This window comes from Haliotis cracherodii, unplaced genomic scaffold (genome assembly GCF_022045235.1).
Source record: "Haliotis cracherodii isolate W230 unplaced genomic scaffold, xgHalCrac1.p SCAF_28, whole genome shotgun sequence".
NCBI lineage: Eukaryota > Metazoa > Mollusca > Gastropoda > Lepetellida > Haliotidae > Haliotis > Haliotis cracherodii.
In genome coordinates this window covers 3,126,606-3,143,359 of record NW_027266284.1, presented here as the reverse complement: position 1 = coordinate 3,143,359, position 16,754 = coordinate 3,126,606, and the positions used below count along the sequence as shown (strand labels likewise).

The window sequence follows — 16,754 nt, the reverse complement described above, 5'->3', positions numbered from 1 at the left end:
TGCGGTTAACGTTCCCTATGTGGGTGAAGGAACCACACAGTATTTCGTATCACAGTGTCACTCAAGGACTGGTCTGAGCGTATTCAATGTCCTTCTGCAAACGCGTACTTGTTTCCAGGAGTCGGCGACAGTAATATAATAACCGTGGTTGTGTACAATGCGTGAGAGTTGGCAGGCGGCCGAGATGTCGGTTTTGTCTTACTGAACTGACCCAGTTCTATTATAGAGTAACCGCCTCCTTGGTTTAGTGGATAGAGCGTCTGCCAGGAGAGCGGAAGGTCGATCGTTCGATCCCCTGTCTGAGTCAAAAGACGTTAAAAGATTGTACTTGTTGTTATCCTGCCTGTCACTCGGCATTAGGGGATAAAACAAGGACTGGTCGGCTCTAAGTCAGTAGAGCGTGTCTAAGTGGTGTTTAACCAAACTCGCTCACTCACCTGTCTTTGAAGATAAAGCTTTAATTGTGAGGGCTGATGATGGTCTCTGTGGATCTTTCTGAAGAAGTGACCACCTGGACACATATGTTGGTGGAAATACTGCCACAAGTTTACTTCTAAAAACCAATCAAATTACTTGTAATATACTTATCGGTAGTTAAATTAAAGTTCATTTTAACAACAATTTATTCAGTGTCACAATAGATTCACAATCACAATATGTAACTAAATCGGTATCTAACTGCAAAATGGCGTTTGTATCTTAACTCTCATGTATCTAATATTTACCTACAACTTTTTACTTCAGTCGACAATTGTGTTTATTTTGTACCATTCACTGTACATTAGAATTTACACATTTACGAAATAATGTTTAACATATGTACCTCCTTCCCCCGTGGTTCCTCACACAAAGTTAAAATATTTATTTAGTTAGCTTTTTAAAAGTTAAAATACTAACAAGACATCACTTACTGATGTTTGTGATAGATCTATCATTTATTGACAAGTTTTCATAATTTATGGTATTATGTTACTTCCATAATATATGTGTTGAGTGCTATGAAGTGAATGGTTATCATATATATATATGTGATTGTGATTACGAACAAATTATAAAAAACTTAGGTAAATTTCTCTTCCAAGTCATGAACATCGAACGGAAACTCAAAATTGCAACTGTATGCCACAGGGTCCTCTTTGATTCAGCACTGGAGACATGTGTGCATTTAAGAAAACAGAAAATGCGTAGTAAGTGGCCAAGTTGTTGAAGCTAGATCTATGGTTAAGGATAATAAGAGTTCGAATTCTTTTAAAATTTGTTTAATGCTTGTGTAGTGTTTTCTCAAGTTGTTATATCGTTTCTCACTTGGGCCAAGCACTACCCTGGGTGTCAGGTCTTATCTGTAACAAATATCAATAACAAACGAATATGTTTTAATCAAATTAAATACAGATATTCCACAGTCATATCGAGGAAGTACCTTAAGCAGGGAGCTTAGAGCATAAAACCGACGAGCTTGACTCTGATCGTCTGTCGTCGCTAGTTTCACAGATGCTGTCGAAGGGAGGTCACTCTGTTATCACCTGACACTTCCGGTTTTCGTTTGTGACAACGCTCTTCAAGAGGGGTTGTTGACTTTGCGGAGTTTGATATTGTTTTGTTGAAGAAGTCATTTGTAATTTGCCAGTATGGTGTACTGGAGTGAAGTGTTGTTTCTCAGTTTAACAGTTTGTCTTTGTTTGACAGCACAAGCTAAAGCCCCCTCGTCATTGAAACTTGTCAATCTGGTGAGTAGCCTACTAGCTACTGAGCATAACTGTCATGGTTAGACTCCTGCCGTCTGCCTGGTTTAGTTTCACTTCAGTGTGAACAAACCAAATTTACCGTAGTACGCCATTTTCTGTAGGTTTCTAATTTAATCATGCGTTTCAAAACATACGCTCGTAGTTGTTGATAGATTCGAATTACTCGGAGGCTATAACCTGTTTCATTATTTGATCACTGTTGATATGGGGACAGGGTTCGAAGTTAACCCTCTTGGTGCCACGAGACCATATATGGTCCCTCACTTTTCACACCCGCATAGTGCCAGGGGACCATATATGGTCCCCAGAAAATGCCCTTTTAAACTGTGAATTTTGATATTTAACACTGAGTGCACAAAGTCACTATAACCATCATCACCCCAATCATCTTAGCTTTAACATCGTGTAACTCATACTTTATACAATGCTACTATCGATAATGGCGGAATGGTAGGTACACATGAGAAAGCGACAGTGTATATTTTCATTACATTTATGACGTTTATTGAATTAATTTATAACCATTATCACCCTAATCATCTCAACGTTAATATCGTGTAACTCATATTTTATGCAGTGCTACGGATTGCAAAATATGGCGCGATTAGTAATGTGGTTACCGCGCTTCTTGATCTTTTTCTGCCATGTTGAATTTCATGGGAATGAAGGCAATTTTTCATTATGCACCCATGTCACATACACGTAACTATTATTATATCAGACAGCCAATTTGAAAAAGAAATCTGATAGGACTGGTCAGAAAGATTTACTAGTCCCCACTGTACAGTTATTTGCGTAAGAGTACTAATGTTTAGTCGGCCACGGAAGTTTTTTGTTCAAGTATTGCATGTTTATCGACTGTGTGTCATGGCGATTTAGCACGGCGCTACATACCAACCGACAGTGCAGATTGTCTTTTTGTTTATGATGCTGATTTACAGAAAATATTCAAATAAAAAATATGGAAAGATAGCTATAATCGTTAATATTAAGTTGGTATAGTGTATATTTATGGGCAGGAGGTTCATGATCAAAACCTAAACATTGAATGGCCAAGCCCAAAGTGATCGACAGGGCACGTTCGCATCATATCTGTGCCGCGATTTCTTGTTTACCGGTTGTCCTACATACTCGCCCGTTCAGACAAATAACTGCTACTTTTTTCATATGAAATGACTAAGAGTCATGTGTGATTGCTCAAACTACCTGACCGTGTGAGTGACTTGCCCTAACTGTTTCACATTTTGTCGCAAATGGAGATTTCAAAAGTGTGGCCATGACATCTAACGTGAGTCAACGCCATATTGTAAACAAATCGTGTCAAGGTCGGTTCCACATGTGGTAGCTCGGCCCCCATTTCTGTCGATGGTACACGCGATACAAACATAATGCAACTACTGAAAACATCAACATAACTTCTACAATGATGACATCAATACCTTTTTGTATTTGGATTAACTTCTTATGGATACGCTGTGCTGTTAAGTTCGATTTCGATTTGTTTTTCCTTTCATTGAAACTGTGATAATGGCGCTGTGATTGGTTTGCTGAAATAGTATTTTCCATGAGTCCAATGTACATGGTACATGCTGTGATTGTACAAGATAATTGATAACCAATTGTGTATGCATACATATCATCAAATACACATTACTAATCTGTTCAGAAAATGGAATAAATTATAGCTCCTTTTCAAAAATTCTGCCATGGATATTAGATCAAAAATTAATATTAGATTTACAAATTATTTATGTACACTGCCCTCTCGATTAACGTATGATAATCTATTGCAAGTCTTCAACTCTTATTTGATATGTCATCTGAAATGTCAACAACGAGTCAAATTAATTTTATTTCGTTACCGTCTGCAATTTTATTCGAATAGGCTAATCATTGCTAATGGACGGTCTGTGATTTCCCGCCGCTGTGAATTTGTCGTCTGGACAGGTGCGCGTGATTTGACCTCGCGTGTTGTGACGTGGATGACGTCACATGAAACAGCTGATCTAATGTTGTGGTAGTATAATGGATACACATGGTTTCATTTTCCAAATAACAATATTCTCTTTGACTGAACTAGAAAGCATATCTAGTACATCACGATTGGAAAATTTCTACGGCGACCGACAAGTAAATGAGACCGCTTATCATTTGACTAACAGTGTGAGAATATTTGGCGCAGTTTTCTAATTTTGGTATGTTGACATGTGCTTTTCATAGTTATATTTATGTCTTTTTTCACTCTGCATTATCTAAATTACCAAATACTTCGACCAGTGACATAGTAGTTGTTAGATTCTACTTTGTTTTGTATCCTAAGTATGAAATATATTTTTTTTTAAATAAATATTTGTCTAAGAGCAAAATCAAAGCATTCTTGTGCGGCAATAATGAGGTTTAACCCTCGTGGTGCCTGGACGTCAGTCAGCCTGCATGCCGCTCAGTGCCACACTGTGATGACGCCGCTGTTTAAAAAACGTATACATTGTATCAAAAGTGTTACAATGTCTTTATTTCTTCACACAGTGGAACTAAATTGTATGACATGCAACTCCAGTTGATTGTCTTTCCATCAGTATCTAAAGTCACCAAATCCAAAAGATCTATATATGCACTGCCTAGCCATCAATAAAAGTGCTGGTATTATAAGTTTTATACTTTTCTACATTAATCGTAATATGGAAGCACCCGAATATGGCAAGTAAAGTCAAGTAAGTGCCCTTGTTTGAAATCTAAATGACCAATAATTCATATCATTGGCAAGTACATGTCCTAACAGTGATAGACATATGATATTTATGTTGAAGTACACATTCACGGAGAATTTTCCGCGAGTTATATTTACCGATAAAAAATCCCGATGAAATTGTGCTTGTTTTTGACGTCAAAACAAAATTGACGGAAGTGGTCGTGATTAATTCATACGCAGACTGTTTCAAAGATTATGTCACAAAACGAATGACAGTTTGGAATGTATATCTTGAAGAAATCCCGGTTACGTCCATGTATGTTTCAGTGACCGTGCTATTTTATTATTGATAAAAACAACTTCGGAGTAACTGACATCGTACTTTTCAAAGGACAAAATGTGAAAGATCACTAAACAGCCCTAACAATACGCAAATTGACATCGCTCAATATAAGGCATCATTAATATTTCTTAATAATTAACAAGATTATACTAACGTAATACCACCCAAGAGTAAGTACATGTAGATTCAATCAAAATTGTTGAAACGTTTTCATTGGCAGAAAATCTATTCAACAAACCTATTTTCGATCACTCGCAACTCGGGCGCTATATGTCATTGTTTCACTATGACCACCAGAAAACATACATCCTCGTCTCAGCTAGTATTTCGCACTTGGCTGCCTTACTTAGACCTTTGCTCAAAATATACTCATATGGCCAGTCCATGAAATACCACTTTTTCTTTCATTTATTCATTTGATATATAAATACGACTTTAGAAGTTTATTTACACCTAGTTAGGTATGTACATGTACATTTAAGAACATACATGATAGTTTATTTCCTCTAGTTTCCCATTCCATCCCATTCTACTAAAGGAAAAGTTTGAAGTAGATAATGATCATATTCTTGGTATTGAACTTCGAAAATTTAACCAGCAAAATCTTTAATATAAATGGTTTTCAGTTATTTTGTCTTTCCTTTTTTTTTTTAATTTTGGCAAAGCTTGGAGGGAAGATATACAAATTAAAATGGTGAGAAAAGAACCACAAGAATGCCTTGATTTTGCACTTAGACAAATATTTATTTAAAAAAATCTATTTCATACTAAGGATACAAAACAAAGTAATTACTACTGTCACTGATCGAAGTATTTGGCAATTTAGATCATGCAGAGTTAAAAAATACATAAATAAAACCATATGAAACATCAAAGCGAAATCACATTTACAATGACCACATTTTGTCTTTCAGAAATCAATTATATATATATTGTGAGTAGATCTAATTACTTTTACTGTTGATGTTATAAATTGAACCATTTGAGATAGATGAAGCTAAAATATTAAAAATCTAGGTTGTTTAATATTGGATCCATTTTGACAGCTTTCTCACTGTACTCAACTAGATGCACATTATTTTTTTTGGAATATCAAGCCTTCAAACAGTTATGAAAAGCACATACCAAAATTAGAAAACTGCACCAAATATTCTAACACTGTTTGTCAAATGATCAGCGGTCTCATTCACTTGTCAGTCGCCGTAGACATTTTCCAATCGTGATGTACTAGATATGCTTTCTAGTTCAGTCAAAGAGAATATTGTTATTTGGAAAATGAAACCACATGTATCCGTTATACTATCACAGCATTGACCCGTAGTTAGTCACGTGATGTATTGTTTAATCCAAACTTCTGTAAAACTCTATGGTCACACTACAAGTCACTAATGTTCCCATTCCTTTCTGACTATGCACACATTCTGACTTTTATATGTTTGGACCCGTGATGATCCGGATAGAATAGGTCTTCAGCAACCAATGCTTTCTGTAAAATGTGACTATGCTTGTCGTAAAGGGCGACTAATGGGATCAGGTGGTCAGACTGGATTACTTGGTTGATGCATGTTATCAATCTCAATTGCATGGATCGATGCTCATGATGTCAATCACAGGATTGTCTGGTCCAGACTCAATTATTTTACAGACTGCCATCATATAGCTTGAATGTTGCTGAGTTCAGCGTTAAACGACAAACAAACAAACAAACAAATTTCATATGTTTGACAAAAGATAAAACTTCATGCAGTTAACATCAGTGTATGCATGACCAGATCAGTTTATATAAGTGTATCTAAATACATTTTGGCAGGGGTACCGTCAAACTTTTCCCAATCGGACAGTTTGTACCTCTCTTGAGACCTACAACAGGTACCCGTGTAGGGTCGGGTAATAGCGTGGTGGGTACCCGGGTAATAAATTTTGACTCGTCCCAGCCCTATAATAGTCCCAAGATTTAAGTGAGTGAGTGAGTGAGTGAGTTTGGTTTAACGCCGCTTTTAACAGTATTCCAGTTATATCACGGCGTGTCAGCTTAATGTGGGAGGAAAGCCCGAAGTGATGCAGGTCTCAGACATTTACCACTTCGGTGAAACCCACGAGCACGGGTATGGTGCTGAGAAACCTAGAAACATAATTGGGGCGAACCGGGATTCGAACCCACAATCATAGGTTTCTGGCGTGCCCAAGGGACGCAACTTTGCACAGCGAATCGCGGCGCCTTAGACGACTGGGCCACCCGTGCCCCCCTCCCAAGATTTAAGAGCACCATTATCTACAAAACTTATTTAGTCATCCACACGATAGTAAACTCACCTAAAGTCTTTCTGTAGCTGTAACATTTGATTTTATTGCATAAAAAATTGGTTTCTTATGACACTTTCTTGCCGAAATCTGCTACAAGGTTCGTGATTGGTCAAATTTGAGCATGTGACCTAAGGCAGCCAATCAAATTACTGCAATGGTACGGTCCTCATGCATAAAGAAGGGTCGTTAAATTTTGTTCTTCTGAATGTTTTGAGCAGGAAAACATCTGTTTTATACTTACCTATTAATATCTTTACAGTATTTACTTATTGACCTGTATGTCTATGTATTGTTAAGAGTTAGTGAAAAAGTTTAAGTATGTATTATCCCGTTCCCCCTGTGGAAACGCAACAGGTGGGAGGGTGGTGGTGTCTGTGTTTGGTTGTGCTAGGTATACTATCATGCGCATGCCTTGTGTTATCCTTATTCTGTGGTGAGGTTTTGACCCTCCACCCTGTGCGTCAATAAGGTGTCTTAAAAATGCACAACCAATCGGAATTGCTCTGCATTAAGTTAAGTTAAGTTAAGTTTTCCCACCAAGGACTGCAAGTAGTGAAATGTTGTTTTCTTCTTTGAAGGTGATAAAAAAGCATCTATTTCCTGAGTAAGCGACACAACCTCGTCCATCGGTATGCTAATTTGCGCTTTGACAGTGTCGATTGTGATACCCAGGAACGTCATGTTTGTTATAGGTAGCACCGTTTTGTCCTTTGCGATGGGAACACCTATGTTTTGTAATAACTTCAGGGTTGACTCAAGAGTTTGTTGACACTTATCAGAGGCTAGTGCTGCCAATGCAGAATCATCCAAATAATGTTGTATGTTATTATGTTAGGTGTATTTCCTGTGTACCCACTGCAAAAATGTGCCAAATTTTTCAAATGTTGCACTTGATATGGAACAGCCAAACGGAAGACAAAGCTAGTGTACTTGACTGTTGACACCTCGTGTGATATGTAGTCGTTTACAGACTCTCCCTCAGGGTACGACAAATGGTGAATAAGTCTGAACGTTTGCTGAACTTGTTTATTGTTTTGATTTGTTGACTTTTTCGGAACGAGACCGATTGGAGAATCTATCATATCGTGGAATGGTGGTGCTGTAAATGGACCTGCAATTCTACCTAGATCAATTTCTTTTTGTAACATTGTTGCCACCATGTTTGGGTGTTGTTGGGCGGATTTTAAATTGTATGCCATTTAAGGACCCGGTGGACCCATGTATTGTAGTGGGAAACTTTTAGGAAAACATAGCATCTGCTGCGTAGAAAGGAGTGTAACTACTGAGCCAATATGTCAATACACGCATACAAATGGGTGTTGGAGCTAGGCCTTGAGTTGGTATTGTTTGCGTTGGGTTTTGTTTGAGTATTGGGGGTTGTAATGCCCCTTTTTGACGAAAGCATGTGTGTGCGCCGTGTGCAGTGCTGTCACATGTGATGCATTTGTGTGGATATCGGCTGAAAGACCTTGTACATCCGATTTTGTTAAAATCTCAGCAAAACTGATGGTACAGGTAGTTGCGCTACCCATGTTAACATTGTTGTTGCGGTTGGTGGTAGGTGTGTTGTTTGATACGCGAGTGTGCGTTGTTTGTTGATTTTGAAGGCATATGTTGTAACCATAAATGGCCATCTATTGCATCCTTTGTCGGAAACTACGGTCATATTGCAACCATGAAACTTTGCCGAACCGAATAGCAACTCCCCTGATTGTTTCGATGTAGGTCAGCAGGTCCTGTATCTTATCTGGGTGTTTTTCTATGTAAATGCTCATGTAGACGTTAAACGCCGATATCCATACACCAGTGCCTTATGGACGCGTTTGTTGTTGTTTGTGTTTAAAAATGATCTGACCTGTGGCGTCGAGTGCCAATGTAAATTGTCCGACATCTCTTGAGGTGTCCGATTTGGGGCCGATAGTTGTGTTGAGCTCAATCAATTCACGGTTGTGTATTTTTTCCCATAGTTGCTGGGAAATGTGTGATCAGATGTGTTCCGCTCTAACGTTTAACTGTTGACTGGGTGCATTTGTTGCTGGTATGCCAAACATGGTTAAATCGTTTAAATTCATAGTTGCGAAAGGATTGAGTGTTTGTGCTTGTTGTTGGGACAGATGCTTGTTTAGGGTGCTTTCGGATCCTTTTCTGTTTGTTTGCAAGTGTTCGCGTGTAAATGTGCTAATGTTTATGTGCCCTTGATTGCTTGAAAACCTATCCCAAGTTGGCGTCTGAATGCATTCAGGCATATGCGTGTCTCCGTTTGTGAGCATGGTGTTAGCAAGCATTGCCGTACTTGTGTGTGTTATGGCAGGAAGCACTGTCATAGCTGAGTTTGTATTATGCATAATATTGCACGTATTAATACAAACTAAATTGCTATCCAATGTACCTGCTGTGTTTTGGGGTACTCCGTCTCTGCTGATAGATCCTGTGCCAGTCGGCGCCTCCACGTCTGCTCCAACCACATAATTTCTCCTAACCCCCGTCCTAAAGGCTTTTGGACCCTTTACCAGTCGGTGGGCCAACGCAACTTTCCCTTCTAGGAGGCATCACTCATACAGCAAACACGAAACAGCAGTGAGGTGAAATCGCTAGAGGTGAAATTGCTAACCGCCTGACGAATTGTGTTGTTAGGATGAGTTGATGGTTTGGGAGTAAAAGTAGTGATGTCATTAGACCAAGGGTAGTGACGTCATGGGAGAAATGACAAATGGTTGCTATGGGGAGTATTGATAGCATTGTTTTAGTGGGGTATTGTTAGAGGAGAATGTTTGTAAACAAATGGTAAATGGGGATAGTTACTAGTATTTATTATGAAGAGCTAACCATAAACTGATTTAGCTAAATAATGCTAAATAATATTATTACTTGATATGTCTTTTTTCTGCTCTTTGACTTGTTCAATGTGGACCTATTGTCGAAGTGTGTCCGAGAATTTTATTTTAATTAACATTGCGGGAAATAGAGCAAGTGAATAATCTTTTAATCTATTGATAAAAAATAATAAATTGATATAGAAGACGTATTTCAGACATTGTGAAAGCTGACAGATTTAATAAATGAATGATATGACAGGTAGGTTCATAAAATTATATACTATTTTGATGTGTCTACAGCTTGGCTGGTCTACCGGCCTGCGGTGTCTGGGGACTCTGTGTTGAAAGAGTTCAGTCATGTTGATCATCGTTTTCCAAGAAGGAAATTCAATATATTTTTGCACATATTAATAAAAAATATGTTTACATAGTCATAATTATCAACAGAAATACTCGTCAGTCACTTTCATTGATAATTTGCCATAGGGACACAGAGGCAAGGAATTCACCGTGCCATTACAGTTTTAGGTGTGCCCTCGGCATGATGGCACCAATAATTTGGTTTTGTGTCATTTCGTACCCTGATGGATTAGTAACCCAAATCGAAACTGGTTTCAGGGGGCATGGGTGGCCCAGTCATCTAAGGCGCCACAATTTGCTGTGCAGAGTTGCGTCCCTTGGGCACGCCAGAAACCTATGATTGTGGGTTCGAATGAAACGTGTTAAAACAAAGTACACTATAATAGGATTACCCTCATCGGATTATTGGAAACTCTGTGAAAACCCTAGCCCTAACCAGGCCAAACTAAGGACCGAAAAAGGGTGTATAATAATCATAAAGATAACCCTTTGATACAAGTGTATTTAATAACCCACTGGAAAAGACAGTGAAGAGATCAGGGACAGACAACTTCTGTGGGTAACCAAGTGCTGGGGACGCCCCAGAGGAGGATTAGGCACATTTGGGGTTCTGTGTTATAGGATGGAGGTCCAGAAGGGAATTTGAGAGGTGTTGTGTCAGGATAAATATACTAATATTATGAATAATGAAATTCATGTAGTTTAGTACTCTGTTGCTAATAGTTATGTGTCCGGTATTATTAACATCTGTGCATATAATGTATGTTTGATGAGTTTGGACTTCCATTAACATTGTAAATAATCCTTCCTCATGAGATAAAGTTTTTTTGGTGGTAATTATTTACGAAGATTGACTTTCAGACGTCAAAAGTTAAGACAACTTTTCATCTCATTGACTTGAAATGCTACAGCTGAAGTTTCTAAAACCACTATCTCCTTCGGGATGAGAGCAGTCCTACTCTGAGCCTACAGAGATGCTGGTCTAGACCCTCCCTCGGCTTCCAATCTGCATGAGGTCAGAGTACTTGCTTCCATGTCAGCTCTCCATGGCAACTGCTCTATTCTGACAATAATGGAAGTATGTTTCTGGAAATCGGACAGTCTTTGCTAACCACTACCTTTGAGTCTTCGCCACAGAAGATATTGCTGGGATTCACCAGTTTTGACCAGGGTTCTGGAAAATTAAAATCCCAATCGGACATCTACATTTAGGCCACGCCCCCTTCAAATAGCGTATTTTTCACACACATTGCAAGTTGTAATGAGATTCCCAATCGGACATGTCCGGTGCATGTGACGGTTTCCGGACCCCTGGTTTGGAACCTTAGTGGCTGCTCAACAACTGAAAGTACCTTATCGAAGATAACCAAAATCAAGGTAGAACTTCTGGTTACTGATTCATAACCACTGACTGCGTGTCCTTGCTCCCCTGTTTTACAAAGTAATTCAGAACATGGGTGACAACGATTGTGTCAAGATTATGACCTTCTCTTCACACGAGAATTGTTCAAAGTAAGCTGGAATATAATGCTATGCACACTTACAAAATCCACGAAATCTCTTTATTTACTCCTACTCTCACAAGTACGGAGGTGGTGCCCCACTACAGATTGATATTTAAGAAGTAATAAGACATTTCCATGGGCTTAATTGAACAGATCCCGATCTGCTTCACACATACTGTGGATCCCACCACTGTTGGATTCAAGCAATTAGTATGAGTCAGGATAAGGTAAAATATGTATATTTTTAGGGTCAGAATATCATTTATACTTTTCCTGACTCATACACTATAGTGCCCACCCAGCCATCCCCACTTCCAGTATATGTGTTTCGGCCATATGGGTAAGTGAAAATGAGAGAGTGACAAGTATACAGGTTTGGTCACATACTTTTTTGCGTGCCTGTGCGGCTTAGGGGTGCATTCGGGTGAGATGTTTTTCTCTGTTCTTTGGCACACAGGACAGAAGTTTCCACTATCCTTTTGGAATCAGATGTGATAAGCAATTAGTATGAGTCAGAATAAGTATAAATGATTTTTTGTTCCGTTTTCATCACAAGTTGTACTTCACTGAAAATGATGGTAGTGCTCGTTTCTGGAGCAGTACTCAAAACCATTGAATATTTCAAGATGTAACTTGCTATAAGATTAGAATATAGTAGTTATTTATAGTTATATATAGTAGTTGTGCAAAATAGAGATATTTCCCTCATTTCTTTGTCGTTTGTTATTATTTATGAGCCTCATCTGTCACAATCAGTGTCAAACTAATATACTTACAGATAATGCTTTGTGTAAGAGGCAATCAGAATTCATTACACAAGTACAAAGTTTATTTAGAGATTTTGCCGAGGACCTATTATCTCTCTCTCCTAGGTAGGATATGATGTTTAGGAGTAGAGATTCAGTATAATGATGTTAACATTACACCCTGTGTCTGTTCTTCTCTGTTTAGGTGTATCGCCATGGTGACCGAAGCCCCACAATGACCTATCCCAAGAACCCAAACCATGTCAACGAGACATGGCCTGAAGGACTGGGCTGGCTGTCTACTGTAAGCTGGACAATGCACAGCTTGTCTGTAATCCCTGTAATGGGAAGTGTATCAGATAACGCCAAAGTCTGTGGTTCTGACCAACCAACCTACTACGTTTTTAGATTTTATCCCATCTGGAAACTTACTGTCATGAAAACACAACAAAAAGTAGGCAGGAAAAAGACTAAGTATGTCAGTGTGACTTCAGGCACTTGTCAGAAGCCCCAGTCTTGTAAAAATACTGTGAAGATTTTTTTGCCTTGTACACTCAGCTAAGAAAATGGAGTCTATATGTTAATACTAAAATCTACTTAGCATGAACACCACTGGACCAAAGAAGCTGAAACTTCACATACTTGTTCAAGCAGTTTTGCTTGGTCACCTGGCAGCCATTTTGAAAATCTTACTCATGGCCATTCCTCTAATGTTTGTGCTCAAGGGGTAATTAAGTTTGGTATGTTGTAGTGGGACTCAACACATATTCCATTTTTCGTAATATTTTAAATTTTGACGTTTGTGTTTTGACCACACTCTTTAATTTTCATAATGCATTTATATCTGTAAGCCTTTTCTTCTTTGAAAATGCCAGACTGTGAAAGTTGAACTTTCTTTTTTAGGGAGGCATTATATTTTTTTCATATCTTTGGGATTTTAGTATGAGTAGCTTAACCTCAGTACATGTCAGAAACTCTTTGAATCACTGGCTTTTTGTCAGTGGCTGTCTGTGTTGACATTTGTGACTGTTGTCTATATATCCAGGTGGCACTATGTTTTTATGTAATTTAAACCCTCTTCTAGTTGTATAATGAGCAGTGTAGTAGGAATGTAATAAATCTTTGTTGTTACACCATTTCCAGTTGGGGATGCAGGAGCAGTACTCACTGGGCAGCTTCCTCCGCCGTCGGTACACTGGATTCCTCAGTGACCAGTACATACACACTGAGGTAGGGAATTCTTGAGTGAGGGAGTTGGGTTAATGCCATTTCGTGTTTTCAGATATATGATGGTGGCCTGACAGAAAGCACCAACTGTCACAGGTAGTAGAACTTACTTCTCCTGTGAAGGCCGCCAGGATTAAGCACCAACTGTCACAGGTAGTAGAATGTACTTCTCCTGTGAAGGCCGCCAGGATGAAGCACCAACTGTCACAGGTAGTAGAATGTACTTCTCCTGTGAAGGCCGCCAGGATGAAGCACCAACTGTCACAGGTAGAAGAACTTATATCTCCGGTGAAGGCCACCAGGATTAAGCACCAACTGTCACAGGTAGTAGAACTTACTTCTCCTGTGAAGGCCGCCAGGATGAAGTACCAACTGTCACAGGTAGTAGAACTTACTTCTCCTGTGAAGGCCCCCAGGATGAAGTACCAACTGTCACAGGTAGTAGAACTTACTTCTCCTGTGAAGGCCACCAGGATGAAGTGGTGACAATCAGTAATCATCACCCCCCAAGCATGGCTTCCTCCTTTATCCTCTTAATTTGACTCTTGAAACCTCAGCCTATGCCATGTTAAACCTGTAACATACAGTAATCAGAGAGAATCTGGGATTCAAACCCAAGTAGATCCTGGCATGGCCAAGGACAAAACTCACAGTGTTGCAGCACGTTATTGCACTCTACAGCTCATTGTGTAGTTAGTTAGCCGAAAATAAAAACAAATAGAGTATCATCCCTTGCTGTTCCAGATGCTCTCACTCACTGACTACAGTAACAAGCCCTATCATCACTTACAATCTCTCCTTCCTCCAGCATCTGCCATTATATATTGTTGTGGGAAACAGTCCCTCTGTAAGCTCCCAGATGCTGGTGCACTGGGTGTGTGCTGTGCTGTGCTGTGCTGTGTGGTGACAAACTTGTCTGCTTGTGTTATCAGATAAGAGTGAACAGCTCAGATGTTGAGCGGTGTCTGATGTCTGCCTACTCCAACTTGGCTGGTCTGTACCCTCCAAGTGGGGACCAAATGTGGAACAGCAACATCTCCTGGCAGCCCATCCCCGTCCACACCAGGCCAGCAGAGGAGGACCGTGTATGTAACTTTCAATTGAGTTCTGCTCACCAATAGACTGCTCTGGAGGAGTTTCTTATTGTTTATGAATCATAAACAGTGCTTACTGAATACCAGTATAACTCACCCAACGAGCCTTGAATAATTTACAAAGACCTGCATATATGAGTATATTACATACATATTTGCAAAAATCTCTTCAAGCCTCTATACATTGATTTGCAAAGAAATGTGATCCAGAACATCAGGGTTTGAAATCTCTGTAAATCCGCTAGTCTGAGACAAGAGAAATTCAGGAAGGACACATGGACTGTCACTTTCACTGTAACAGAGATAGAACTGTGTCGTAGTTTATTTCAGACGACTAGTGAAAATAAAAATAAATTTCTTACCCTGGATCATGGTGCACAGATTTAACTAAAGACTCTTCAGGCCTTTTGTTTGTACTTCCTTGTAACCCTTTTTCTTAGGTTTATGAGACCGATAAATATGAATGTTAAGTTGTGGGTCCTATAAAGTCCTATCTTGTCAGTCTCCTGTTGTGATTACACTACCTCACATGTTCCTCCGTTTGATGTTTAGGAGCTGAACATGGGGGAGGACTGTCCCAAGTATGACCAGCTGTACGATGCCAGCCTGAAGTCCAACCGCGTCAAGAAGGAGGAGGCAGAGAACAAGGTATGTCCCTCTGTACAGCATCCCCCAACACTGTCTGTACTGCATCCCCCAACACTGTCTGTACAGCATCCCCCAACACTGTCTGTACTGCATCCCCCAACACTGTCTGTACAGCATCCCCCAACACTGTCTGTACAGCATAACAAACACTGTCTGTACATCATCCCCCAACACTGTCTGTACAGCATCCCTCAACACTGTCTGTACAGCGCCCCTCAACACTGTCTGTACAGCATCCCTCAACACTGTCTGTACAGCATCCCTCAACACTGTCTGTACAGCATCCCCCAACACTGTCTGTACAGCATCTCTTAACGCTGTCTGTACAGCATCCCTCAACACTGTATGTACAGCATCCCTCAACACTGTCTGTACAGCATCCCCCAACGCTGTCTGTACAGCATCCCTCAACACTGTCTGTACAGCGTCCCCCAACACTGTCTGTACAGCATCCCCCAACACTGTCTGTACAGCATCTCTCAACACTGTCTGTACAGCATCACTCAACACTGTCTGTACAGCATCCCCCAACACTGTCTGTACAGCATCCCTCAACACTGTCTGTACAGCATCCCTCAACACTGTCTGTACAGCGTCCCCCAACACTGTCTGTACAGCATCTCTCAACACTGTCTGTACAGCATCACTCAACACTGTCTGTACAGCATCCCCCAACACTGTCTGTACAGCATCAATCAATACTGACTTTGAATATGTCACTTCGAAGGTGTACCTTTTGTTTCAGGAGTTCTATGAGTTCATCACGAGAGTGACAGGTGTATCACACGAGTCAATCGCCGATATCTGGCAGATAGCTGACAGTCTGTTTTGTGAGGTAAGTAAGTGAAAACACAATAAACACACTCATTTCTCCTACATTAGAAGATACCCCATGCTGCAATGTATGTGTATAATATACGCTTCAGTATCTCCCACAGTAGATGACTGTTGCACAGAAAAACTTAAAGCAAACAATACGCTTCTGTTATGTTTAGTGCTTCACGAGTTTTTCTACTGCCTTCACATGACTGGGATCACAAGAGATTATATGACCATGCACTGTCCATAGGCTTAGTACAAGCAGGTTTGCCTTTGTGAACGATGGTGACATTCATAAGATCTAAACTGCCAGTGAAAATGAAAACACAATGAATAAGTCTAAACTTAACATGAATTTATTTCTCAAATTTGTACAGGAAGGCTTAAATGACACAAGAAATGTGGAACTTAAGATTATTCTTTGCAAATTTTTCATTTCGGCCGGTTAATCAGATGGT

At 39.7% G+C, this 16,754-nt stretch overlaps 1 protein-coding gene across 1 annotated transcript in view; it reads left to right on the top strand.

Annotated features, from left to right (window-relative positions):
• Window positions 1-1,538: 1,538 nt before the first annotated feature.
• The window catches only part of LOC139473352 (prostatic acid phosphatase-like), a 35,001-nt gene continuing 19,785 nt past the window's right edge, over window positions 1,539-16,754 (top strand). Inside the window, exons 1-6 of the mRNA XM_071255883.1 lie at window positions 1,539-1,727; window positions 12,714-12,812; window positions 13,652-13,738; window positions 14,668-14,820; window positions 15,382-15,477; window positions 16,223-16,312. Of these exons, the coding sequence (XP_071111984.1) occupies window positions 1,629-1,727; window positions 12,714-12,812; window positions 13,652-13,738; window positions 14,668-14,820; window positions 15,382-15,477; window positions 16,223-16,312 (624 nt within the window). The 5' untranslated portion in view covers window positions 1,539-1,628. The remainder of the gene's footprint in view (window positions 1,728-12,713; window positions 12,813-13,651; window positions 13,739-14,667; window positions 14,821-15,381; window positions 15,478-16,222; window positions 16,313-16,754) is intronic.